At 43.4% G+C, this 25,873-nt stretch overlaps 2 protein-coding genes across 2 annotated transcripts in view; one reads left to right on the forward strand and one right to left on the reverse strand.

The window, feature by feature from the left end:
- Positions 1–4,401, reverse strand: part of LOC126458415 (uncharacterized) — a 39,141-nt gene extending 34,740 nt beyond the window's left edge. The window contains exon 1 of the mRNA XM_050095445.1: positions 4,211–4,401. Within this exon, the coding sequence (XP_049951402.1) occupies positions 4,211–4,324 (114 nt within the window). The 5' untranslated portion in view covers positions 4,325–4,401. The remainder of the gene's footprint in view (positions 1–4,210) is intronic.
- Positions 4,402–4,826: 425 nt separating this feature from the next.
- The window catches only part of LOC126486056 (ribosomal protein S6 kinase beta-1), a 168,837-nt gene continuing 147,790 nt past the window's right edge, over positions 4,827–25,873 (forward strand). Inside the window, exons 1-2 of the mRNA XM_050108921.1 lie at positions 4,827–5,089; positions 5,220–5,260. Coding sequence (XP_049964878.1) covers positions 5,015–5,089; positions 5,220–5,260 — 116 coding nt within the window. The 5' untranslated portion in view covers positions 4,827–5,014. The remainder of the gene's footprint in view (positions 5,090–5,219; positions 5,261–25,873) is intronic.

Raw genomic sequence — 25,873 nt, forward strand, 5'->3', positions numbered from 1 at the left:
TTTACCATTACTCAGGATCTAAGAGACCTGTCATGTGCTGCAGTAAGTTCTTCAAAGTTACGACGCCAAGTTCAAAATTCGCACAGTTCACACACAGACAGACATCTCTATGTGGGTGTGGAATTGCCCACTTAGGTCATAGTCATAAAATTTTGATCTTCCAATATGTGAAGTTGTGTAGTTGCTCTTAAAAACTGCAAAAGTTTCTTTAATACTACGCGTCCCGTACCTCTTCACTTTCACAACTTTTTGACCTTCAACTGTCAAAGTTATAGTGTCTTTTTTGTTGGCGAGAGCAGTCCCACTTACCTTCCAGATAAAATGACTCCACTATTTGAACTTGAGCTGCTTCTACGGGATGAGCACAACAGGGATCTGGTCTTCCAAAGACTCCTTTAACAGACTTCACATTTCTTGATGTGTCTACCATGTACTTTGATACTGATGGAACGTGGTTTGAAATTGTTTTCTTTGAAAATATCTCTGGAATAATGGTTCAAACTTGCACCTTTTCACTGTAGGATGCACAATATTCAAAAGCTGAATTGATATTTGTGAAAAATTTGTGGCAAGAGTGCTTTGGTTCATTTTCTTCTGAAGATGGAATTTCTAATTTGAAGAGCCTGGTCAGTTTTGCTATAGTGTATTCATCCATAGCTTTGATAATTTCTCTACGCCTTCTTGATGCACAGAGCTTATGACTCAACTTCACTTAACAGGTCTAACACCTACCTCTGTAGCTGACTGATTCAGGGTATTTATTTCTTCCTCTATTGATGCAAAATCTGCATCATCTGTATCATGGGAGGCTTCACCTTGTTCAGATGCTATCATTTAAAACACAAAAAGTTGTCACTGGAAACATCTTCACTTTGAAACAGAGTCTTTAAATGAGAACACTTATTCCCAACCTGAACAATGTCTGTTGTTTGTCTTATATATCACTCTTTTTATGGATATGCGAATAGTCTGCACACTTCACTCTCCTGTGGCCCCAGTCAGAAGACATTTCAAACAGTCCTTTTTACAAAACACACTGCAACTGTGTCAACTGGTAAATTCATCATGAAAACACAGAACTCACTGGATGGTCTCAGATTTCTTATAAGTCGCCTCAGTAAACAAATTAACACTGAACAACTATAATACATAAACCTGCAATGAACAATCAGGACAAAGAAACTGACAAGAAACTACAACAAAGTGTAAGAAATATTTGGAACAATGTTAGAGAAAAGAAACAACAGCGACAAAGAAAGTGATAAGAAACAACAGCAACAAAAAAGTGATAAGAAACAACTGCAACAAAGAAATTGATAAGAAACAACAGCAACAAAGAAAGTGATAGGAAACAACTGCAACAAAGAAAGTGATAAGAAATAACTGCAACAAAGACAGTGATAAGAAATAACTGCAACAAAGACAATATATATAAACACTGTAACAAAGAAATTAGTAAGAAACAACTTCAGTGAGGAGAGACATTACTCTTGAAAGTTAAATAAAGTGATTTTTTAAAATACAGTCTGTCCAACCAAAGTGGAAGCTCTCCTTTGTAGAGAATATAGTACTACATGGCTCTAATCAACAGAAAAAATCTAAGTTTTGTGGACTGGCATTTTTGAAAAGAAAATTATCTGTAAATTATAAAAAAATTTAGGAAGGTGACAGTAAAACAACTTTAACAGATATGTCCAAACCAAGGGTAATATTGTAATCATAAAGCAATTATCTTTTTTTTAAAAAAAACCTGTCTTGACAAAATATCTAGAACTGTTACAGACAGAGATACAGCACTTTAAAATTTTTTCCAAAATTCACTTCTTCAAAATGGTGTTCGCAGTGTCATCTTTGGAAGCCTGTATCTCGAGGCAGGAATTTCTTTTTTTGGGGGGAAAAAAACCTGTTTCTTACTTACGCCTGAATTTTAACACATGCTAAATTCAATAACATATGAGACTATGAAGGTAACCCCCCTACCTGAAGAATAAGGATTATGCCTGGTTCACTAAATTTCCACAGTAGTGCCTCACGAAAAGATCATCGTCTCCTTTCCAGGGATTCCCATTTGACGTAATGAGGTGTCCCTGAAATACTTGTGTGCTGATCGAACTTACCGCTAACAGTAGAACAGGATTCAAGAATGGGTTGCACTAGCATCCTACACACCACCTGCTTTATGGATGAGCTACACTTTCCCAATAAAATGAATTCGAGCATTTGCCTTCTTTCTAGCAACCTGATGTGCTCAATCCATCTTTGTTATCCATCCTTCACTCCTCTGGAATTCAATTAAAATGTTGTTTAACACAAAAAGGAGAATGGTTAGCTACAACATTTTCGACATTGTCAACAGTGTTGAAATCTGCAAGAGAGCAACTTTGGTCAGAAGTGAGATAAAACCCAGGCAGCTGGCCGGCTAGAGGAAATGTATGCCAGTGCACAAGTGGACACAGCTAGGGGCTTCCTGCAGGAGATATCTGTGGTGCAAGTGCACTCTCTGCCTCCACTCTCACTGAAGGATATACCAAGTGATGCCATCAAATTCAGTATGACTTAAAAAAAAAGGATAGAAAATGACAACTTGGATGGACCGGAGGGCTTATTAACTTTAACGGTTAGGTAAATACTATATGTACACAAAAACATACAATTTTGTGGCAGTGTAGGGGGAGAAAGCAGTTGGAGACCTCTCAGGGCATATGTCACAGTGAGATACACTCCCTCCAAGTACCTACCCCAACACTGAACATCAAGGCGTACAAAATTTTGTAGCTAATATAATCTGCTTCCCCTCACAAAAAGTATGATTTCTTTATCTGCTACCCCGTTATCAGAAAGTATCTGGGGTAAAGAGGTAGGCAGGTTCATGGCTTGTCTTAGATTAAACGGCAGGGCACACACTGTGAGAATAGGGTTATTTTGAAATGACTACCACAGCTGCATTTGGGGGGTTTCTTGATGCAAAAGGAACTTTTAGGTAAGGCTGCTATGCCTGGTGCATATCCATCTGTTCCCTATTTGTGAACAGTCTCCTCTGAATTGGATCTGTAAATTTTTCCATGTTTTAATTTTTTTTAAGTATCTGAAGTTCTCGCTCAGACATGATACTTTTACTGCAGCACCTTCTGCTGTTATAGTGTTCTTGTAGCATATTAATAGTGTTAATACACAAGAACAATTGTCTCATTATGAAAGAAATGAGAATTGAAAGACCAAGTACAGTATGAATATACTGCTACTTCTTGTATACGTATAAAATTTTGTCCTAGAGAAAACGAGGGAAGATGACCAGATACAAAGCTGCTGGCTGTGCATATCTGTCAGTTTAAGAAGACACAAGTTTAGTTCCCATTTTGCTAGTGTTCGTAGTGTCCTCTTGATTTGTCACTGGATTCATACATAAATTATTAGATCTGTGATTTTTCATCAAATCAAATTTACAAGTGTGCTCTGGTTTCCAGCTACTAGAGTTCTGTATTTACTGTTCAATGAGAAATCAAAGCTTGCAAGTTACTTAAATCTCTTGATTGACTAACTTTATACACACAATCAACTTCGGCAGAATTCTTAAATACGTATGTTTGTAACTGTAATATAACAAACATAAGCAAAACTCGATTGCAACGTGTGGGATATCATATTGCACCCTGGTATGAACATTGGCAACTAAAAAATGCAATATTTGAGAAAAATCGACTTACGAAATTAATTCTGTGAAAGATATACTGAATGAGTATAAGCTCCCTTTAAATATCAAGTAAATATGGTTGGCAGCAAATTTCAATGTATTTTTCGTGCATGTTGGGGCACTACGCCTGTATTTTTCAGTGACAAACTAAAATTGCCTTTCTTCGTCTTGGTGGCATTTTTCATGCCTGGGTGCGATATATTGGCCACCACAAACACACATACCCACAACGAAAAGTTAAAGTGAAAAGTCAGTTTCAGATAACCAGTACCCGAAAGTGAAAAGGCAGTTTCTGATAACCAGTACTATTCTAGTACGGGGCTTTTTTTTTTTTTTTTGTTACAGTTGGTTTATCTTGATCAAATCGTAGGCTACAGTAAATGAATTTTCGTTTATAACGCAGAATCTAAGTACTGTAAATTATACATTAATCAAGAGGAACCAAATTTTACTGTAGAGCAGACCCATGACAATTTAACCATGCATACGTGGAAATTATGTTTATCAAACAGTACTAACCATTCGAAGCACTTCTTTAAATTGAGGTGAACCATTCTTGAATCGGTAAGCTGCATCCCTGCCCCTGGCTTTGAATTCACAGTAGCTACTAGGGCTCTTCAAGAAGCTTGTCATTTTCGATACCTTAGAAATCAGTGACTCAACACAGATTTTGATTTACTAAAGCCTCACATACTTCGCGCCTCCAAAATCACAACATATCCAATGTTTGTATTCAAAAATATCACACTCGGCGTCAATAAGCATCTTTGGCTTCGTCCCCTCTTTCTATTCGAAACGTATGTGGTTAAATTATAAATTAAATCAATATATATCTTCCGATAGAGAAAAAAACACAATATTTTAAACCTTTATTTTTAAGACATGCAATTTGCATGGTATGTCCTGCTATATTTCTATATTTACACAGTTTACCTCTCTTCCATACGACATATTTTGGTCTTTTCACTGTTAATACCGAATTATATATATTGTAATGTAGATGTTACACCAAAATAAAAAAGCACACAGTGTGTCGGAAGTAATATTCATGTCGGCTAGAAAAAAAACTGATAGATATGCCAAGTCAGGGTACGAAGTTTTCAATTTATCGATATTTGTAGTTCTAACACAGACATATGGTCCAAAGGAGTGCAGCCGCTTGTGTTCATCCTCAAGTCTCACGTTTTCAGGTGCACACAGTTTTTGGTATACAATTCACTTGCGACACTGTGTTGACGCTGGTTCTGTACCGTATACTGAAACATATTGAGTTTGATGCTTTCGCCGAATTGTCAAGAAGTATCAATGTAACTTTTAGAAACGATGGCTGGAGTGTTTGATATAGAGCTACATGAAGAAGATGTTGAACAAGACTCTGAAGATGATATAACGATAGAGGTAAACTTATTCTTGCGTATGATTCGCGTGCTGTGAAGGTGTTTCGAGGGACAAATAGTATTTTATAGTCGGGTTTCGTGCCAAGGTTAAACCTCTGCATTGTGTAAGTGACGGAAATTTTTATTTTCAGGGCCCATATGATCCACATCTGAATATAAATGACATCACAGAGTAAGTACTATATCATCGTACCGGCAGAAATGTTTTGCACGTTAGCTGTTTTTTAAAAGAAATGCAGAAACACTGTCAGCACCTACCTTCTTGGACAGCTGTGTCAAAGAGAATATTATGATTTATTTGTATACTGTATGTCATTGCATTGGTAGATTATTCCATGTGTTAGTTAATTACTGAGTGGTTAGTTCTTTGTTTCCTTGCATGGAGATACGTAGTGTTTGAGTGGACTTGATAACTCTCCTGCTGACAGTTTGTTAGCTCAAAACAATAGAAGTTAATCGATTTGACTGTTGACAATGCCAAAGAACTAATACTGCCAAATGTAGCATATGAGCTGTAAATCTTTCGCTGACAAGAACACAGAATTTTCATGTGATGTGCGAGAAAATAATTTGTCTTTGGAAACAGATAAAACTAAGTATGGTTTTGGGACATCGAGCTGCAGGCAAGTGTGTTGTGAATGTTTGGTGTTTGTTATGTTGGCTGTCATGAAACCTGTTTTGTGACACTGACTGGCAGCTTAAATGAATAGGCATGGTTAGTGCAGCATCAAACATTGAAAGTATCCACAGATTGTCAGGGGGCACTTGTGTAAATTAGTTAAATTTTTTTTTTGCTCTCCAATATCAAAGTCACAGTGGAGATCTTACCTCCTCAGCAGTGACTATCCATGCCTTGCTCACTTGCATACTCACCATACAGCAATTTCTTAATGATCTGATTTATCAGATTCTTTTTTCATGCAATGTGTGTTGACCCCTGGCACTCACAAGAAAAGCAGTTATTAATCCAAATTCACTTTGACAATTCTGGGTGCAGATTTGTAAATGTAAATAAGGCAGTTACTCAGTTGGCGACGAAACAAAATTTTGTGAGCTACCTCTACCTCTAATAAACTCTACATTTCCAAGGAGACTGGCTGCATGGTGCTCTTTCCATTTCACCAAAAGGAATCCATCGTCCTGTTTTACTCTGCATTGGTCATACCAGCTTGAGACATCCTGATTGCGCAAGCAAAATTGACACTCGGTGTACTGGCTGATGGGAGTGGCTGTAAATGGGAAATGGTGTTGCAGTTGCTCCCAACAGCCACTGCACCGGGTGTCAACATTATTTGTGCTTACAATAGTTTTACCTTGTTTATTGAACCACCTCCATATTTTGATTGCAGAACCTTACAGACAGTAGTTCACATCCTGGTGGAACACCCTAGCCTTCTGGCTCTCCATGGTTCTAGGGTCTTAGGTTTCAATATTGGCAGATGATGTATGGACAGGTAAACTGGTTCTTAGTCTCCTCCAGGAATGTTGTTTTGATTTCCAGATGTAATATTTTTTTAAACTCTCTTTGGGGTTGGATGGTTAGTGTTGAGTTGTCTCCCACTGCATGCTGGGCCCGGGTGCCCTTTGACTCTATCTCCTCTGCCAGCCACCTGCTCCAGTGAAGACAAACCCTTAAGGTTTCCTTAACCTTGGTACTATCTGTTTGCAAAAGAATAGATGAACAGATTTTTATACTTTCATGGTTGGGATAGCTGACAAAGGGACAAGTCCACCATATGCTTCAGCCCTGGGGAACACTACTGCATCCGCCCACGTATTGCGTGATCGTTTCTCTCACCTTATTTTACTATTGTCACTCCTACTAATGTTAAATGTTTTAAACATTCTCATTTTTACTCTTATTAATTCTCCAGCTAGAAGGCATTATTTGTTCTGTTATTGTCTTCGCCTTTAATTAGGTTGGTGCAGATAATTTTTGGGTGAAGTGTTTATCATCACAGATGAGCCATGGAAGTAGTCATCTGCTCTCTGACCTGCGAACTGGCTTGACCCAGAACTGTTACTCTCTTTAAATTACTCGTTTCGCCTCCCTAGTTCCAGACTTAATCTGAAATCCTCCCTTTGCTGATTGTGTTGTCAGTTGTTCTGCAGTTGCATCTAGTGAATCAGAGAAAAAACTGTAAAGTCATCTGTAAAAGCCAGATTCTTACCCTATTTTGAAAAGAGTTATTTAGTCAATTGAATCGTAAGCCTTTTTGAAATCTATGGAGATCACTACAAATATCTTACCAGGTATGAGGTGGGAGGGGAAATAACATGGATGGAAAAGTTTAAATACCTAGGAAAGTGGATAAATACCCCTGAGAAAGACCCCTTTGCATCACAGATAAAATGAAGTGGAAACTGCATATCAATTGATCAAAATCGCCTAAAAGGAGAAATAAAATATCTGTTAATCCCAGAGAAGACATTACTGCCCAACAATAGAATGGTCGACCAGTATGTTGCAGAATGCTTTTTTCTATGGCCTTCTGACAGTTCGAGGACTACAGGATTGAGTAGTAGGATCGTCCATTACATTCACAAAAAGAAAACCGAGAAAGCATGGTCCTCCAATGCAGAAAAAGCTCTACGTGAAGTGAGGGTAATGCTGGGTGCATCCATAAATGCATTCTGCACAAGAAGAAACCATTAGTTACAGGATGATTGTCTCAGCAGATAGTGTAGGATAAATGGAGCGAATGTAACATTACCAAATCTGGATACTGGAGACAAAGCAGCTCTCCTTGGCCACTGTTTAAGTGTGGGTTCAGGACAACCTTCTCTTTTTGTTGTTGGCTGTGCAACAAGCTCTCCTACAAAGCCAGCATTGAACTTGCGCCTCTTTTTTTTTTTTTTTTAAATATGAATGTCGTACTATACGCTCATTTCATACCAGTACACGTGGTACTATAGCACCACTGGCATTGCAGCTGCTGAATGGCAGCTACAGGGCGCTATCCAAAAGGCGCAGTCTTGGGCTGTAGCGCATGGTTCCAGTTTTCGGCTGCCAAGACCTGCGTTATGCATTTCTGCCGGCGACGCACTGTTCACTCTGAGCCATGGCTTTATCTTGACGGCAAACCTCTTGCTGTATTGGAGACACATCGGTTTTTGGGATTGGTTTTTGACATCCGGTTGACTTGGCTGCCTCATATTCGGCAGCTTAAACAAATGTGCTGGTGTCATCTTAACGCTCTTCGCTGCTTGAGTCACACCAGCTGGGTTGCCGATCAGTCTACCCTTCTACGGTTGTACCCATAATCTAGATTATGGGAGCCTGGCTTACGATTCGGCACCCCCTTCTGCATTGCGGTTGCTGGACCCCATCCTTCACAGCGGGATCCGCTCGCCACTGGAGCTATCCAGACAAGCCCTGTCAACAGCACCTTTGTGGAGGCAGGTGTCCCTCCATTGCAGTTCCGGCACCAGCAATTACTGGCCACTTTTGCTACACACATTTGTAGCTTGCCCGGGCATGCCAATTATCGTCTCCTGTTCCCTCAGTCGGTCGTCCATCTTCCGGAACGGTGGCCCCGGTCAGGGTGTACGTTCGTGGTTCACATCAGAGCTCTTCTCTCTCTGGGCTTGAGGTTTTCCGTCTTCCGCCTCTTTTCCGGGCTCCTGTGCATACACCCTCGTGGTGTGTGCCCCGCTCGTGCCTTCGGCTTGATTTGGCACAGGGCCAGAAGGACTCAGTCCCTCCTGAGGCCCTCCGCCACCGCTTTCTTTCAATCCTTGCCATGTTTCAAGGCTCTGACGTTGTCTATACTGACGGTCCAATGGTTGCTGGTCATGTCGGTTATGCTCTTACTCTAGGGGATCATTATGAACAACACTCATTGCCAGCTGGCTGCAGTGTTTTCACTGCTTAGCTGGTCGCCATCTGTCGTGTCCTAGAGTATATCTGCTCATGCTCAGGTGAGTCCTTCGTTATCTGTAGTAACTCCCTGAATGGTTTACAAGCTGTCGACCAGTGTTTCCCTCGCTCACGTCTGGTGATGGCTATCCAAGAATCCCTCCATACTCTTGCCCATTGCGGCTGCTCTGTGGTCTTTGTGTGGACCCCGGGTCATGTTGGCATTCCAGGTAATGAACGTGTTGACACGCTGGCCAAACAGGCTGTCGGTGCACCAGCCTTGGAGATTGGCCTTTTGGAGAGTGACGTCAGGTCAGTTTTGCGGCAGAAGGTACTTTGCACCTTGGGTGTAGAATGGCATGCCCTGCCTTCGCCCAACAAACTTTGGGCCATCAAGGAGGGTACCGGTTGGTGGCGCTCCTCCTTGTGGGTCTTTCGCAAGGACTCTGTTGTCCTCTGCCGGCTGCGCATTGGCAACATCTGGATAATGCACAGCTATTTATTGTGCTGCGAGGAATCATCTTTGTCGCTGTGGTTCAGCTTTGACTGTGGTCCACATCTTGTTGGACTGCCCGCTTTTAACTCTGCTCAGGCAGACGTTTGCGCTGCCTGATACGCTTCCTGCTCTTTTATCAGATGGCGTTGCGATGGCAGATTTAGTTTTGAGTTTTATTCGTGCAGGGGGATTTTATCGCTTGATCTAAGTGTTTGTCCTTTTTTTATGTTGAGTCTGGCCTTTGACCTATGATTTTAGCCTGGGGTTTTTAGTGCGTTTCTTGGTGGTTGGCTGTTTCTTTCTTTTTGTTTCTATGGTTGGCCAACCACTGTCACACTCGGTGTGATTTTAATTCCTTTTGTCTGGGCTCTGTCTGTGTCTTTCTTGTCCTGTGTCGTCTCTTGTCATCTGCATTGTTTGTTTTTTATTTTTTGTGGAGGTTTCAAGTTCATGGAAAAAGGAACCGATGGCCCTAGTAGTCTGGTCTCTTCAATCCCACTAACCAACCAAAGTGTTGTGGGAATCATCATCCTGTGCAAGCTTCTTCATCTCCCAGTACTTACTGCAACCTACATCCTTCTGAATCTGCTTAGTGTATTCATCTCTTCGTCTCCCTCTACGATTTTTACACTCCACACTGCCCTCCAATGCTAAATTTGTGATCCCTTGATGCCTCAGAACATGTCCTACCAACCGGTCCCTTCTTCTAGTCAAGTTCTGCCACAAACTCCTCTTCTCCCCAATTCTATTCAAAACCTCCTCATTAGTTATGTGATCTACCCATCTAATCTTTAGCATTCTTCTGTAACACCACATTTCGAAAGCTTCTATTCTCTTCTTGTCCAAACTATTTATCGTCCATTTTTTCACTTCCATACATGGCTACATTCCATACAAAATCTTTCAGAAACGACTTCCTGTCACTTAAATCTATACTCGGTGTTAACAAATTTCTCTTCTTCAGAAACGTTTTCCTTGCCATTGCCAGTCTACATTTTATATCCTCTCTACTTCGACTATCATCAGTTATTTTGCTCCCCAAATAGCAAAACTCCTTTACCACTTTAAGTGTCTCATTTCCTAATCTAATTCCCTCAGCATCACTCGACTTAATTCGACTACATTCCATTATCCTCATTTTGCTTTTGTTGATGTTCATCTTATATCCTCCTTTCAAGACACTATCCATTCCGTTCAACTGCTCTTCTAAGTCCTTTGCTGTCTCTGACAGAATTACAATGTCATCGACGAACCTCAATGTTTTTATTTTTTCTCCATGGACTTTAATACCTACTCCAAATTTTTCTTTTGTTTCCTTTACTGCTTGCTGAATATACAGATTGAATAACATTGGGGAGAGGCTACAACCCTGTCTCACTCCCTTCCCAACCACTGCTTCCCTTTCATGCCCTTCAACTCTTATAACTGCCATCTGGTTTCTGTACAAATTGTAAATAGCCTTTCGCTCCCTTTGTTTTACCCCTGCCACCTTAAGATTTTGAAAGAGAGTATTCCAGTCAACATTGTCAAAAGCTTTCTCTAAGTCTACAAATGATAGAAATGTAGGTTTGGTTTTCCTTAATCTATTTTATAAGATAAGTCGTAGTGTCAGTATTGCCTCACTTGTTCCAACGTTTCTGCGGAATCCAAGCTGATCTTCGCCGAGGTCGGCTTCTACCAGTTTTTCCATTTGCCTGTAAAGAATTCGCGTTAGTATTTTGCAGCTGTGACTTATTAAACTGATAGTTCGGTAATTTTCACATCTGTCAACACATGCTTTCTTTGGGATTGGCACAATATGTGTACACTTCATTAAAAAGATCAGAAATATATCCAAGCAGAGCAGGTGGGATTGGTGGTTGTTGAGGTAAAACTGTTATTAATGGGTATAATAAGTGGCACCTGCTACACTTAGGTTGTTATATGCTTGCTGGGATACATTGGTTTGAATCCACTTTTTTTCTGTGATGCTCCTTGGGAATACAAAAATGCCCCCATATATCTGGCTGTAAAAGAACATTGTGGGCATTTGAAAGAGCGTCACTAATTTAAGTGCGGAATGTCTTTTTTTCTTCTTCTTCTTCTTGTTGTTATTGCTCCCCCTTCCTCTCCCTCTCTCCTCCCCCCTTTCCCTCCCCATCCCACACTTCCACATTTTTTAGTATGTTGAGAATTAAGTTTTTGTGAAACCTTGTGAATAAAAATCTTTTAGTTGATATAACTGTCTGAATATGCTTGTACCCTTACAAAAGAAAAGGAGAAGAAGAGGGGGACGAATTGCTAGGGTAATATCCCATTAAAGCACAGTTGCACAATATTCAGTGTATGTGTAGTAACTCACCATAATTTTATTGACATTTCAACACAAGAACTGGAAGAGGAGTGGAAGTGAGTGTAACATGTGTAGTCTTACCAAATGGAGAAATAAATTTGGAAAAAACAGCTTTCATTCTTGTCTCTGATAGTCCATCTCTGCACGAGTACATTAAAGCTGGATTTTTCTCTGTGAAGCTATGACCCAACATTTTGAATCTCATATTTTGCCACAATTTTTAAAGTTTTGGCACACAACAGTTGGTTTTGAAGGTCCACACACCTGTGAAAGATGTTGATCAGCTGTACACAGTCAGAGACTGGCATGCACCTTCCTTCAGTTTTTGCATCACTTGCTCTGGCAACTACTCACTATGGAACAAGGCTCCTCTATATTCACTAAAGAGAGAGAAATTCAGGAAGTTTAGATCACCAAACAGATAATGTACATAAAATCAAGGAAGGTATTTAAAACAATGTTATAGGGTCATTCCTATTTTTAAAAAATAAATACATGGAAGAACTTAAGTGACAACATATGCAGCAGTATTTGAGTAATTTTTTCACACAATCATCACCAGAATTGACAGTTGCCACAAGATCAGTTCATTTGTATTCTCGTGTCTGCTGGGAATGGAACTAACACATTCACCATTATTGTAAAAATGCTGATCATTTGACACACAATTCATGAAGTGCTGGGGAAAAAAAAGGAAATCACAGGGAGCAACACCAGGATTGTACAGTGGATTATCAAACTGCTCCCAGTCCAACTCCTTCAGAATAGTAATTGTGCACTGAGCTGTATGTGAGCAAACATTGTTGTGGATCAGCACAACAGCTGCACTAGGCATTGTGTGACTATGATTTGGAATTTCCCGCTGCAATCCTCGCAGTGTTAAAATTTGTGGCCTGTGGATGGACATCACTTTTTGCAGCAACAGTCTGTTTGAACTTCATCTTGACCAGAGATTCACTGTGACACTAACATATTGACTACTGCTTGGTGTATGGGATAAAGTGAGAAGTTGTTATCTCATCACCTGCTATGATCCTGTTAAGGTAGTCATTACTGCTACTGTGGCACCACTGCTGATATATCAGTGCTACTTCTCTGAGATTCCTTTTGTGTTCAGGTGTCAAGTTTTTTAGTACCCACCTGTTAGACAATTTCTTAAGCAGAAGGTGCTTCATGACAGTTTGATGCAACAAGGATCAAGGTGTCTGGAAAATCACTACTGAGATCCATAATTGTGGAGACATGGTTTTCTGTGATGTGGTGCCACACTAGTTCCACAAAACATACCCCTCAGAGCGCTTAAAACTCTTTCATGAGTGTTTTGTGAGCAGGGAACACCAAGCTATTGCAGCACCTCCTTCCTTACCTGTGCTGCAATCTCTCTTCTGACTATCCTTCCTTCTCTTACTCTCTTTTTGATCCTCCCCCCCCCCCCCCCCCCATAGGGCTAACACCTCTTATTGTGAGTATGCACTTGGCCAAAACTCAATCTTGATCATTACAGCATTACTTGCCTTTCCTTGCTGCTTTTTTTTTTTTCCCCCTCTGCCTTTCCATTGGATGGTCTTTTTGGTGCTTATCGTCCCTGGTTTTGGTTTCTGATTTTGGACACTTAATTTTTGCTTTTCTGAAACACTATACAACCTTTCATCCTTCACTATATAGCCCCTGTTATTGGTTTTGACCTGCCATTCCTCTTCCAAATTTTGCAGAAGGACGGATCGTCTGAGGACCATCACCTGAGATGTACATACTACTTTTTGTGCCTCATTGTCATTGGACCATCCATTTATGCAAATTCTGGATAACCCACCCACTCAACATTAACAGCCCAACATGGTAGCCAACCATTGGGGGGTGTGTGTGTGTGTGTGTGTGTGTGTGTGTGTGTGTGTGTGTGTGTGTGTGTGTGTGGGGGGGGGGGGGGGGTAATAAAGTACCTGACTACGCAGGGATTGCACTGTTGTTGGTGCCTAAGAGTGTGTGTCTCCCATGATTGGGGCATGAGGAGACTCTGGACAATGGTTAACTGACCAGGTTTCCATGGCTGTGGCTAGGTGGTGCCAGTGGAGAGAGTCCCTATTTGGTGTGGGTGGCACCAAGGTGGATGACACAGAATTGAAGCAGCTCGAAACTTTCACCTACTGGTGGCTGCACTGCTCCAGCAATCTCTTCTGAAGGAAAGGAATGCTGTAGTGTAGAGAGAGAGAACCCCAGAAAGTTTCCTTCCCTGACTACACTGGGGTAGGAATATGGGGCTAAGAGACAAGGGGAGAACACTGTCCACAGTACTTATCGTATGTTGCTCAAGGATTGGCGGTGATTGCTGTGTGGCCACAAAACCATTATTCTCTGTTGAACACCTTGAGGGTGATTTTGAAAATGAAAAATGTTGCATTTCTGATTAAAATGATATCCCCTGCTCAGCCACTGGATGCTTGCCTGTGAAAAGCTGGATGACATTCACATACCAGTCAATTCCCCCGATACTTATTGAAGTTTGTACAGAAATCAGGAATTCGTGCGCTACCTGTATATCAATAGTTATTTGTCGTCTTTCGGTGTTTTCATTTGTGTTTCAATAGCAATTATATATATTTGTGACATCATAGTGAAGTCAAATCAGTTGGCTTGGGCTTATGCAAGAATGAGCTGTGACTTTTTGATCATTCATATCTCTTGATTTTTAAAACTGAATCTCCTAACTTTTGGTTTTTGCTGATGGGCAGGTACGCATTCATGTAGCCATTACCCCTCCCCATAACAGCCTTAATATGGTACATGGTATCATCTTAGTGCTGTGACCCCCTTTTATGTACTGATGGTGAATTATGTGCCAATTTGGAGTGGCGGAGCATGCATTTTGTTTGTTGTGCCCAACTGAGACCAGAGGACAGTAGGTTGATACTGGAACTTTGAAGTTGGCTCATCTGAAAAGGTCAAGATGATTGTGAACAAATGCGATGTGAAACCTTATGCTCCGTCTCATGGTGTGGTACTTCAGATGCATGGGATTGGGGCACATGTCTTTGTGTTGTAACAGGTGTTCCCTATTTGTAGGAATTGTGGATTCAGTTGCGTACTGCTACTCCTCCTTGTGCCTTTCCCCCTGCCGTGTCAGCTGCGGGGAGCACCATTACCCCTATTAACCAGACTGCCCAATTTCCCAAAGAAAGAAGAAAATTCAAGAATGACACTCTTGATCGATTCGCCTATCAGGAGGCCAAGACGAAATATGATTGTTTATATCCTGTAATTAAGACGATAAAATTTGCTATGGCTCCAATGTTGGCATCCTCTCTAGTGACAGTAACCGTGCCCTTCAGGCCTTCTGCATCAGGCCCTTCAGGCTGTTAGACTACAGTAGCTCCACTGGTGGTTAGGGGCCAATTCCTTACACAAATTTGAGTGTTGACTCACTACCTACCAAGTACGTTGATGCCCAGCCCCCACCTGGAAAAGTAACATCTTCCCCCATCATACCTCACCAGGAAAGGGTTTCTTGGCATGCTCCACTCCCAGGATTCTTCTGATCTGTAACTAAATACTAACTAGTTGCTGGTGGAGCTACAGGTGGGTGCTGATCATAGTGCTTTGCATTACTCCTCTGTCTCTGAAGCTAGGGCAGACAAGCTCTTGCAGACATTGAATCCATCCAAGAAGAAGAGGGACAAAAAGAAGACTTCCTGGACATTGTTCTGATGGGCCTCACATCACTGGAGACCACGTTTCAACACTGTACCAAAGGTGAAGTTCCCCATAGTCCTTGTGGCACCAGATCCCCTCTCCCTGCCCACCACACAACCTGCTTCAAAACCAATATGTATTGACGCCAACCAGTGACAGCAGGCAAATCTAGAGCATGACCCGTCTCCTTTGTCCCTTCACACCCCCACGTGATACCAACAGTGCGAACCTCCAGTGGAACTGTAGCGGTTTTTTCCACTGCCTGGCTGAGCTACAACATCTCTTAAGGGTTTCTCCTGCCTTGCTTGCAGAGTCGACCTTTGTCTCTTGAATACTGGTGTTCCCGTTCACTTCAATGTCACAGGTAGATCTTATTTACCTATTGATTTTTCCATAACAGCCCTGGTCTTCTCCCCTCCATCCATTGGAGAGTCAACCTGTGTGACTACTCGTTTTCCAGTCATCCTGTCCCTCTTTCAGCATCAGTCATCTGAACGTCCACCCAGATGGGCTCCCAATAATGGCAACCGGGACACCGTTATCCCTGTCGTCACTTACCACCTTCCAAACTGGGTTTTTGATGCCACTGTCCAGAGCACTTCCACAGCCATACTATTACCAGCAGACCTGGTAATTCTCTATTTCTTGGGACTTTCCAGCCCCCCTGTCAGAAGACACACCTTGATGGATTTCAGAAATTGCTGTGGCCATTAGAGATCACAGATGGGCTCTCCAACACCATAAGCTTTGTGCTGTATCTGCTACTGAATAAGATGAGAGAACCAAAATGCTGGGAATGGTATGTTACTACCACTGGACTGCGCACCCCTGCTTCGCAGGTTTGGGGACCGGTTCATTGCCTCTATGGACACAAGTCCCCCACAGGTGTAACTAGTCTCTCACTGTGTGGTGTTGTCTGCTAACTCAGATGCTGTTGCTGAACATTTTGCACTGCATTATGCTCAAGTCACTGTATCTGAGAATTATCAGCCTGCGTTTTGTGTCCTTAAAGAGTGGGTGGACCAATTTCACCTACCTTTCACAACTACTGACCTGGAGCCGTGTAATGTTCTATTCAGTGAGTGGGAATACCACAGTGTCCTTGCCCCTTGCCCTTTGTCCTGAAACTGCTCCAGGACAGACTGCATCAACAGCCAAATGCTTGAACACTGATCGGTGGATAGTTGTCATGGCCTTCCCATTTTCAATCATTTCTGTAGCAAAAGTGAGTTGCCATCTCAGTGGTGAGAAAACGTAATCATTTTAGTGTTGGAACTGGCCTAAATGCCCCCTTAAGAGAACAACTATCTCTGCAAGTAGTTCGAATATATGGTGAGCCAGCGGCAGCATTGGTACCTTAAGGCTCGGTGTGTTTTGTCTTTGTGTGAGGGTGGTTTTTCCCAAGGCCATTCTACTGTTGACAGTTTGGTCTGCCTGGAGTCAGCCTTTCGTTCAGCTTTTGTTAGTGCCACACCTTATCACTGCCCTGCGGGACCGGAGATTAGAATAGGCCCGAGGTATTCCTGCCTGCCGTAAGAGGCGACCAAAAAGAGTCTCACGTTTCAGCCCTATAAGTTCAGGTCCCATTTTATGGTTTGACCTGACACTTTCCAAATTCTACAGAAGTACAGGTCATATGGGGAAGGATGCCTTATGTGGTGCACGAGTTATCCATAGTGCCCTTAGATTCAATCTCTTGAACCTCTTCTCATCATGGCTTTGCATCACCACCTGCAATTCAACTATTTGTGTGAGGACACTTGCCGGTGTATGTCCTCTACTTCCACTGTCTTCTGTCCTCTTTCGCCACCATGACATATTGGATTCCTGATGCCTGAGCTGTAAATTCCCCACATATGCCCAGGAGTAGATGCCCGTCTTCGTGGAATCTCGGCACGGCCATCATGCCAGGTGGCATTTGCTGTGGCTGGGTGGCGTCTGTGGGGAGAGCCCCTGATCTGAGAGAGTGGCATCAGGGCGGATGACTCGCAATGAAGTGGACAAAGTCATCTTTTGCTGGGGACCGAATGGCGCCACCAGTTTCTAAGAAGGGATAGATCAAATACAATGCTGACAGGTACGACCATAAATTGTTTCCCTCCATTGCTACACCATGGGAGGAACGTAGGGCTACAGAAAGAAGGGAGCCATATTGGCTTCGGGTTTTAGTCTGTAGCATAATGGATGGGGACTCCTTTCAACCTACAAAGCCTCAGTTTTTTGTTGAACATCTTGAGGATAAGTTTGGGAAAGTGACAGCGCTGTCCAAGATGTGAAACAGCACAGTCTTGATTCAGACAGCATCCCCAGCGCAATCCCAGGTGCTACTCGCCTGTGACAAGCTAGGTGGTATTCCTGTTCCTGTCGCTCCCTGTAAAAGTCTCAACATGGTGTAGGGGATTATTTTCCCTCACGACCTGCTCTTGCAGTCTTCATGACGAGCTCTGTGCCAATTTAGAATGGCGGGGTGTTCATTTCATCTGACGCATTTACAGGGGATCCAAAGACAACAGGGTTGCTACTGGTGCCTTCATCTTGACCTTTGAGGGTGATTCATTGCCCGAGGAGGTCAAGGAGGTGGTTTAACGCTGTGACGTTAAACCATATGTCCCTCCTCTATGTGCTGCTTTAAGTGCTGGAAATTCAGGCTCATTTCTTCCCGCTGCACTTCCAGGGCCACATGTTGAAGCTGCGGACATCCACTGCACCCAGATATTCCATGTGCGCCTCCTCCCACTTGTATCAACTGTGGAGAGCACCACTCATCCTGCTCGCCAGACTGCACAGTGCTCCAAAAGGAGCGGAAAATCGTGGAGTACAAGACCCTGGACTGGTTGACTTACCAAGAGGCTAAGTGTAAATTTGAAAGATTACACCCCACTCAGTTGATGTCCACATATGCTGCAGCTACTTCATCATCGCTGTCCCAAGTGCCAGTAGTTCCACACTCTGTGCCACAAACAGTGGGCCCTCCTGGCCACTAGAATACATCTGCCTCCTTGGTGGTAAGGAGAAAATCTTTGATGGGGTTTTCCATAACAGCCCTGGTCTTCTCCCCTCCATCCATTGGAGAGTCAACCTGTGTGACTACTCGTTTCCCCATCAAAAGCAGGGACCATCAGTCCCCTCCCCCCAGCCGGAGAAGCAGCAGCCTCCTCCAGCTCCTCTTGTGCAGAAGGGGTCCCTTGGGACTCTCTCTTCCAAGGTCTCCAATAGTGCCACAGCGGACACTCGCCAGTGGCTAAAGGAGTCAAAAGCTGCTGGACGAAGAGCTTCACGGTCCTCCTCCATGCCTGAAGCTACTTTGGAGAAGTCCTCACAGCAAGCCCATAAAAATAAGCGAGAGGGCAACCAAATGAAGAAGAAGAAGAAGAAGAATGCTAAGATACAGGACTCTCTGGTGGCCCCAACACCACCACTCCCTACTGGTTCTGCATCTGAGGATGAGGTGGAGATTTTTAGCGTCCCCTGAGGACCTGATTCTCACTGATGCCTCATCTGCAATGGGAATGGATACCAATACCCAATTGCTAGCAGCAGGTGGCCCTGAGGTGTAAACTGCCTCCTTGCGTGCTTCATGCCTTCCCAGCCTCAGAAAAAGTCATCCTCCAGTGGAATTGCTGCGGTTTATACCACCATCTGGCTGAGCTATGGCAACTCTTAAGCTGTAGATGTACTTCCTGCATTGCCCTCAAAGAAACCTGGTTCCCGGCAATGCGGACCCCTGCCCTCCGCGCCTATAGGGGATATTACAAGAACCATAGCGAATAAATAGACTGTCAGGTGTAGTTTTCATCTATGTCCTGAACTCTGTTTGTAGTGAACATGTGCCCCTTCAAACTCCTCTTGAAGCTGTGACTGTCAGGATAAGGACGGCACTGAAAATCACTGTCAGCAATGTGTATCTTTTTCCAGATGGTGCAGTACCCCTGAATGTACTGGCTGCAGTGATTCAACAACTCTCTAAACCTTTCCTACTTTCAGGAGTTTTTAATGCCCATAACCCCTTGTGGGGTGGCACCATGCTTACTGGCTGAGGTAGAGGTGTCAAAAATTTACTGTCTCAACTTGACCTCTGCCTTTTAAATGCTGGGCCCCCCACACATTTCAGTGTGGCTCATGTTACTGACTCTGCCATTGATTTATCACTTTGCAGCCCAGGACGTCTCCCATCTGTCCATTGGAGAGCTCATGATAACTTGAGTGGCAGTGACCACTTTTCAATCTTCCTGTCACTCCCCCAGCATCATACCTATGGATGCCTACCCAGATAGGCTTTAAACAAAGCAGACTGGGAAGCTTTCACCTCTACTGTCACTGCTGATTCTCCAACACATGACGTCGTCAATGTGGTAGTTGAGAGAGTCAGCAGAATGATCATTTCTGCAGTGGAAAATGCAATCCTTTGTTCCTTAAGGTGCCCCCAGCGAAAGACAGTACATTGGTGGTCGCCAGAAATTGCTGAGGCCATTAAAGACCTTAGGCAGGCCCTACAGCGACGTAAGTGGCACCCTTCCGTTGAGCACCTAATAGCTTTTAAACGGATCTGTGCCGGCGTTTGCCAGCTTATAAAAAGACGGAAACAGGAGTGTTTGGAGAGGTATGTCTTGACCATTGGCTGCCATATGTCACCTTCCTAAGTCTGGACGAAGATCAGACATGTTTTTGGATACCAGACTCCAACAAGATTCCCTGACATTAACATCAATGGCGTGTTATCTACCGACTTCAACGCCATTGCTGAGCACTTTGCTGAACACTATGCTCAACTCTCTGCGTTGGAGAATTACCCCCCCCCCCTCCCCTCCCCCCCCCTTTTCACACCCTCAAACGGCGGATGGAAGGGAAGGTCCTCTCGTTCACAACACACCACACTGAACCATGAATGCCCCATTTACAGAATGGGAGCTCCTCAACACTCTTGCACATTGCTCCCACACAGCTCGTGGGTGAGATTGGATCCACAGTCAGATGATTAAACATCTCTCGTCCAACTACAAGCAACATCTCCTTGTCATCTTCAACTCTATCTACTCTCTACTCTGCCCCCTGCCCCTCGCCACAGCTGCGCTGTAGGATGTACCATCTGACAGTTGGCAGTTGATAAAGTTCGACAAGTCTGATCAACCACTCTAGTGCCTTGTGGGTGAGCCAGGTGGCATTGCCTTCTGCTGAGCCTTCATGTGTTGGCACCATGGATGGTTGTACTGCAACAGAATTGTGGTGCTGCTTGTCGTGGCTCGCATCGAGCTCAGGAGGTTTGAGTCAGTCACTGCCTCATCATCCCTTCTCGCTGCTTTTTTTCAGGGTCTCATATTGCTTTCCTTCCACACCTGTTTCTGTTCGGTAGGCAAGTTGGTGGTGGTCCTGCCCTGAATGTCTTCTGGTGCACATTCAATGGGATAGCCTGCACATAGACGCCATGTGTGGGATATGCTGCAAGGTGGGCCATTTGGCTATGGTTTGTGACAGTTGGTGAGCCGTGGAACAGTTGTCAGAGGCCCTGGTTTTTTCCCTTGTCTCAGAGGCTGTCTGACACTCGACAAGCTTTGTCCCATTGTATTTTCGTTACATTGGTTGAGGATCAAAGTGATAATTCTCAATTTCTGCAAATTATTAGAATGTGGAACAGCAGCTTATGTTGCTAGTGTTTAATTCACTGTTGCCACAGGATATTTTTGGGTTAGACTCCTTTTCTTATTTTTGTTTTCAGGTAGTTGACAAAGTACATTTAGGGTCTCGTGTGGTCCCCTTTCAAAACGGTGATTCTTTACTACTGTTGTACAACAAGTTGTTTGAACATGTCCTGGGTCAGACAGATAATTCCGGGGTACATACCTCCCTTAAGCCGCCAGAAACACCTAAATTTTGTTGCCTCGCCCCATGCACTTCACTGTGTGACAATGTTGTAATGTTGGCAGGACCTTGGTATCATTTCTCCTACTTTGAGCCAGTGGGCCACCTCCTTGGTGATGATTCAGAAGTCGGACAACAGCTTGCACCATAGCAACAGTTTTAAATAGATGGACAACGCCCAACCTGTCACGGACCTGTATCCAATTCTGCATCCAGGGGGTCTGTTGACAAAGTTGTCAGGGGGCCAGTATTTTCCATGCGTTAACTTGTATGACATGTTCCGGCAGTTGTGGTGGAGTGCTACTTCTCAGAATTTCTTAGTGCTTGACATCTGCTTTAGACTCTTATCAGTTTAATCACTTACCCTTTGGAATAACATCAGCGCCAGGAATTCATCAGTGATATTTGATATTTGAAACAGTTGATTCAAGACATGCCCTCTTGATTATCTGTGACACCTGGTTCATGGAATACAAGAAATAGCATTTACAAAATCTGTGGGCAGTTTTCCCAGCCTTCTTGTGAAAAGCCTTTGTTGTAAATGGAAAAATCTTATCCCCCTCTCCCTAGTCTCCCCAAAAGGTGCATTTTTTTATCCCACATGCTTAACGAAGATCTCCTCATCCCTTTAGACAAGCGCATCAAAGCAATCGTGAGCCTGCCAGAACCCAAGAACTTCAAGGCAGTTCAGTCCTTTTGGATGAAATTTCTTAGTATACTGCTTTGTTTCCTCAGGCTGTGCACGTCTTCATCTTTTTAATTGGCTTTGCTGAAAGTGCACCAAATATATGTCGTCTGTGGATTATCAATGCAGACCCTCAAGCAGTGTTGGTGCTCTGCACCCTGTTTGATTTCCTGGGTAAAATGTTAACCTGGCTGCCAGTGGTTCCTAGTATGGCTTTGGTGGACCAAATTCATAATTTGATTGCCAGGAAGCTGTAGTTTCCAAGGTAGGACAATACCTTGCAGCAGATGGTGCTGTATTTTCCTTTGACAGTGTGGGAGGTCATGGCTGCCAACCTCCTTTTCTGGAAAATTGTTTCAGCAGTAGAGACAGGATGGTCTGACCATGCTACTTTGGTACCAGATACATTGTGGTGTATATCTTTTCTGCAGCAAGATCATTTCAACATTGTCCAGGGTATCCTCATCCTGACCACAGTGGAGCAGAGCTGTTGAATGGTCATCCCTCTGTTACGTCCTCACATACTGCAGTTGCTGATTGTGTTGCACTATGGTATGTCCCATATGAAAGGTTTGGTACATCATCACGTCTACACTCTCCCATGTAGCTCACCACTCTTTGATGTGTTTGTGCTTGGCTACCACAAGGTCCAGGCTTTGCAGCATCTTTTCCCTTCTGTGCTGCATGTCTGTCTTCCTCCTATCCTTTTCCCCTTCCTTGAGAGGACATGTCTAGGATGGTTTTGGGAAGGTGTTTTGCATTTTCAATAATCGATATCAGAACAATATCTCCACAGTTTTTTGTTCCTTTTTTCTTTCTTCGTTTCCCTTCTCCAGTCCTTCCTCAGCTTTGGCATTTGAGATTCCTCTTTTTCTTCTTCCTCCCTGTACACTTCTGAAGGCCAGCCCACCCATCTGACACATAGCAGGTGACTAGGTACTGCGTAATTCCTGACCCTGGTCAACAGTTAGGGTTTGCACATACCCCTGGTACAAGCTAGGCCCAGGGAAGGGCCTGAACTGCTACCTTCCCAAATTGCCGATTGGTTACTCTGTCAGGTGTTCGGGAGGTGTGAACGATCACCTAAAGGGGTGAGCCCCCCCTCTAAAGGGGCCTCCAGTTCGAAGGAGTGTGTCATTGGAGACACTGGTGATCAAGGGGGATTTTCTTGCAAAGAGAGCTCCACTCCAAGTTTAAACGCAGCCAAAACCTCTCAGACAAACAGAAGCTAAACAATGTCAAAGTTAGCGTAAGGAGGGCTATGCGTGAAGCGTTCATTGAATTCGAAAGTAAAATTCTATGTACCGACTTGACAGAAAATCCTAGGAAGTTCTGGTCTTATGTTAAATCAGTAAGTGGCTCGAAACAGCATATCCAGACACAACGGGATGATGATGGCATTGAAACAGAGGATGACACGCGTAAAGCTGAAATACTAAACACCTTTTTCCAAAGCTGTTTCACAGAGGAAGACCGCACTGCAGTTCCTTCTCTAAATCCTCGCACAAACGAAAAAATGGCTGACATCGAAATAAGTGTCCAAGGAATAGAAAAGCAACTGGAATCACTCAATAGAGGAAAGTCCACTGGATCTGACGGGATACCAATTCGATTCTACACAGAGTACGCGAAAGAACTTGCCCCCCTTCTAACAGCCGTGTACCGCAAGTCTCTAGAGGAACGGAGGGTTCCAAATGATTGGAAAAGAGCACAGATAGTCCCAGTCTTCAAGAAGGGTCGTCGAGCAGATGCGCAAAACTATAGACCTATATCTCTTAAGTCGATCTCTTGTAGAATTTTAGAACATATTTTTTGCTCGCGTATCATGTCATTTCTGGAAACCCAGAATCTACTATGTAGGAATCAACATGGATTCCGGAAACAGCGATCGTGTGAGACCCAACTCGCCTTATTTTGTTCATGAGACCCAGAAAATATTAGATACAGGCTCCCAGGTAGATGCTATTTTTCTTGACTTCCGGAAGGCGTTCGATACAGTTCCGCACTGTCGCCTGATAAACAAAGTAAGAGCCTACGGAATATCAGACCAGCTGTGTGGCTGGATTGAAGAGTTTTTAGCAAACAGAACGCAGCATGTTGTTATCAATGGAGAGACGTCTACAGACGTTAAAGTAATCTCTGGCGTGCCACAGGGGAGTGTTATGGGACCATTGCTTTTCACAATATATATAAATGACCTAGTAGATAGTGTCGGAAGTTCCACGCGGCTTTTCGCGGATGATGCTGTAGTATACAGAGAAGTTGCTGCATTAGAAAATTGTAGCGAAATACAGGAAGATCTGCAGCGGATAGGCACTTGGTGCAGGGAGTGGCAACTGACCCTTAACATAGACAAATGTAATGTATTGTGAATACATAGAAAGAAGGATCCTTTATTGTATGATTATATGATAGCGGAACAAACACTGGTAGCAGTTACTTCTGTAAAATATCTGGGAGTATGCGTGCGGAACGATTTTAAGTGGAATGATCATATAAAATTAATTGTTGGTAAGGCGGGTACCAGGTTGAGATTCATTGGGAGAGTGCTTAGAAAATGTAGTCCATCAACAAAGGAGGTGGCTTACAAAACACTCGTTCGACCTATACTTGAGTATTGCTCATCAGTGTGGGATCCGTACCAGGTCGGGTTGACGGAGGAGATAGAGAAGATCCAAAGAAGAGCGGCGCGTTTCGTCACCGGGTTATTTGGTAACCGTGATAGCGTTACGGAGATGTTTAATAAACTCAAGTGGCAGACTCTGCAAGAGAGGCGCTCTGCATCGCGGTGTAGATTGCTCGCCAGGTTTCGAGAGGGTGCGTTTCTGGATGAGGTATCGAATATATTGCTTCCCCCTACTTATACTTCCCGAGGAGATCACGAATGTAAAATTAGAGAGATTAGAGCGCGCACGGAGGCTTTCAGACAGTCGTTCTTCCCGCGAACCATACGCGACTGGAACAGGAGAGGGAGGTAATGACGGTGGCACGTAAGTTGCCCTCCGCCACACACCGTTGGGTGGCTTGCGGAGTATCGATGTAGATGTAGAATCAATTCTCATCTTTGCAGTCAGTGTCTACCAAATGTAAACAGAATGAAGCTCCTGATTCAAAGAGCTTCCCAGCTGCACCAAGGTTCCTTGTGGCTTCGTGTACTGAAGATGGTCAATCCTTTGCAACAGTAAAACCATTTCTTATTCAGGAAGGTGTTGACGCAATTGCCGGCCCTGTGAAATATTGCTCTAATTTACACAATGACACTTTGCTTTAGGAGACTGCTTCTGATTGTCAAGCACAACAACTGCTTGCCACTTTGCTCCTCCATGGCTATACTGTTCATGTTGAGGCCGATAGAACTCTGAATTCTTCCCAAGGTGATATTTAACACTACACTGCTCAGTGGTCTGAGTGAGGCAGAAATCCAAACGTACCTATATGATCAGGTGTCACTGCATCAGGTGATGAAAAAGGTAGCTGCATCTTTAGTGCCTGCATGCACTCTTTTTTTCACTTTTGATAGTGGTGCTTCCATCCAACATCAAAGCAGGTTATTAAGTTAACACATCCAACCATACTTTCTGAATCCAATGCGCTGCTACCAGTGTCATTGTTTCAACCACACTCGAATGTCCTGTCAACACCTGGCCAAATGTGTAACATGTGATAGCGATGCTCACAAGGGAAATTATCTGCCTCCTTTACTCTGTTGTATCAACAGCAATGGTGACCATGCTGCCTCCTCTCGTAATTGTCCTGTGTATCTCAATGAGCGGGCTGTCCAGGAGGTCCAGGTAAAGAAAAAGTGCATTATGAAGGACATGGCCATGCAGACGTGACCTTAAATTCAGCACTGCGGATGTGAAATCGCCC

This window comes from Schistocerca serialis, chromosome 1, assembly GCF_023864345.2.
Source record: "Schistocerca serialis cubense isolate TAMUIC-IGC-003099 chromosome 1, iqSchSeri2.2, whole genome shotgun sequence".
Lineage (NCBI taxonomy): Eukaryota > Metazoa > Arthropoda > Insecta > Orthoptera > Acrididae > Schistocerca > Schistocerca serialis.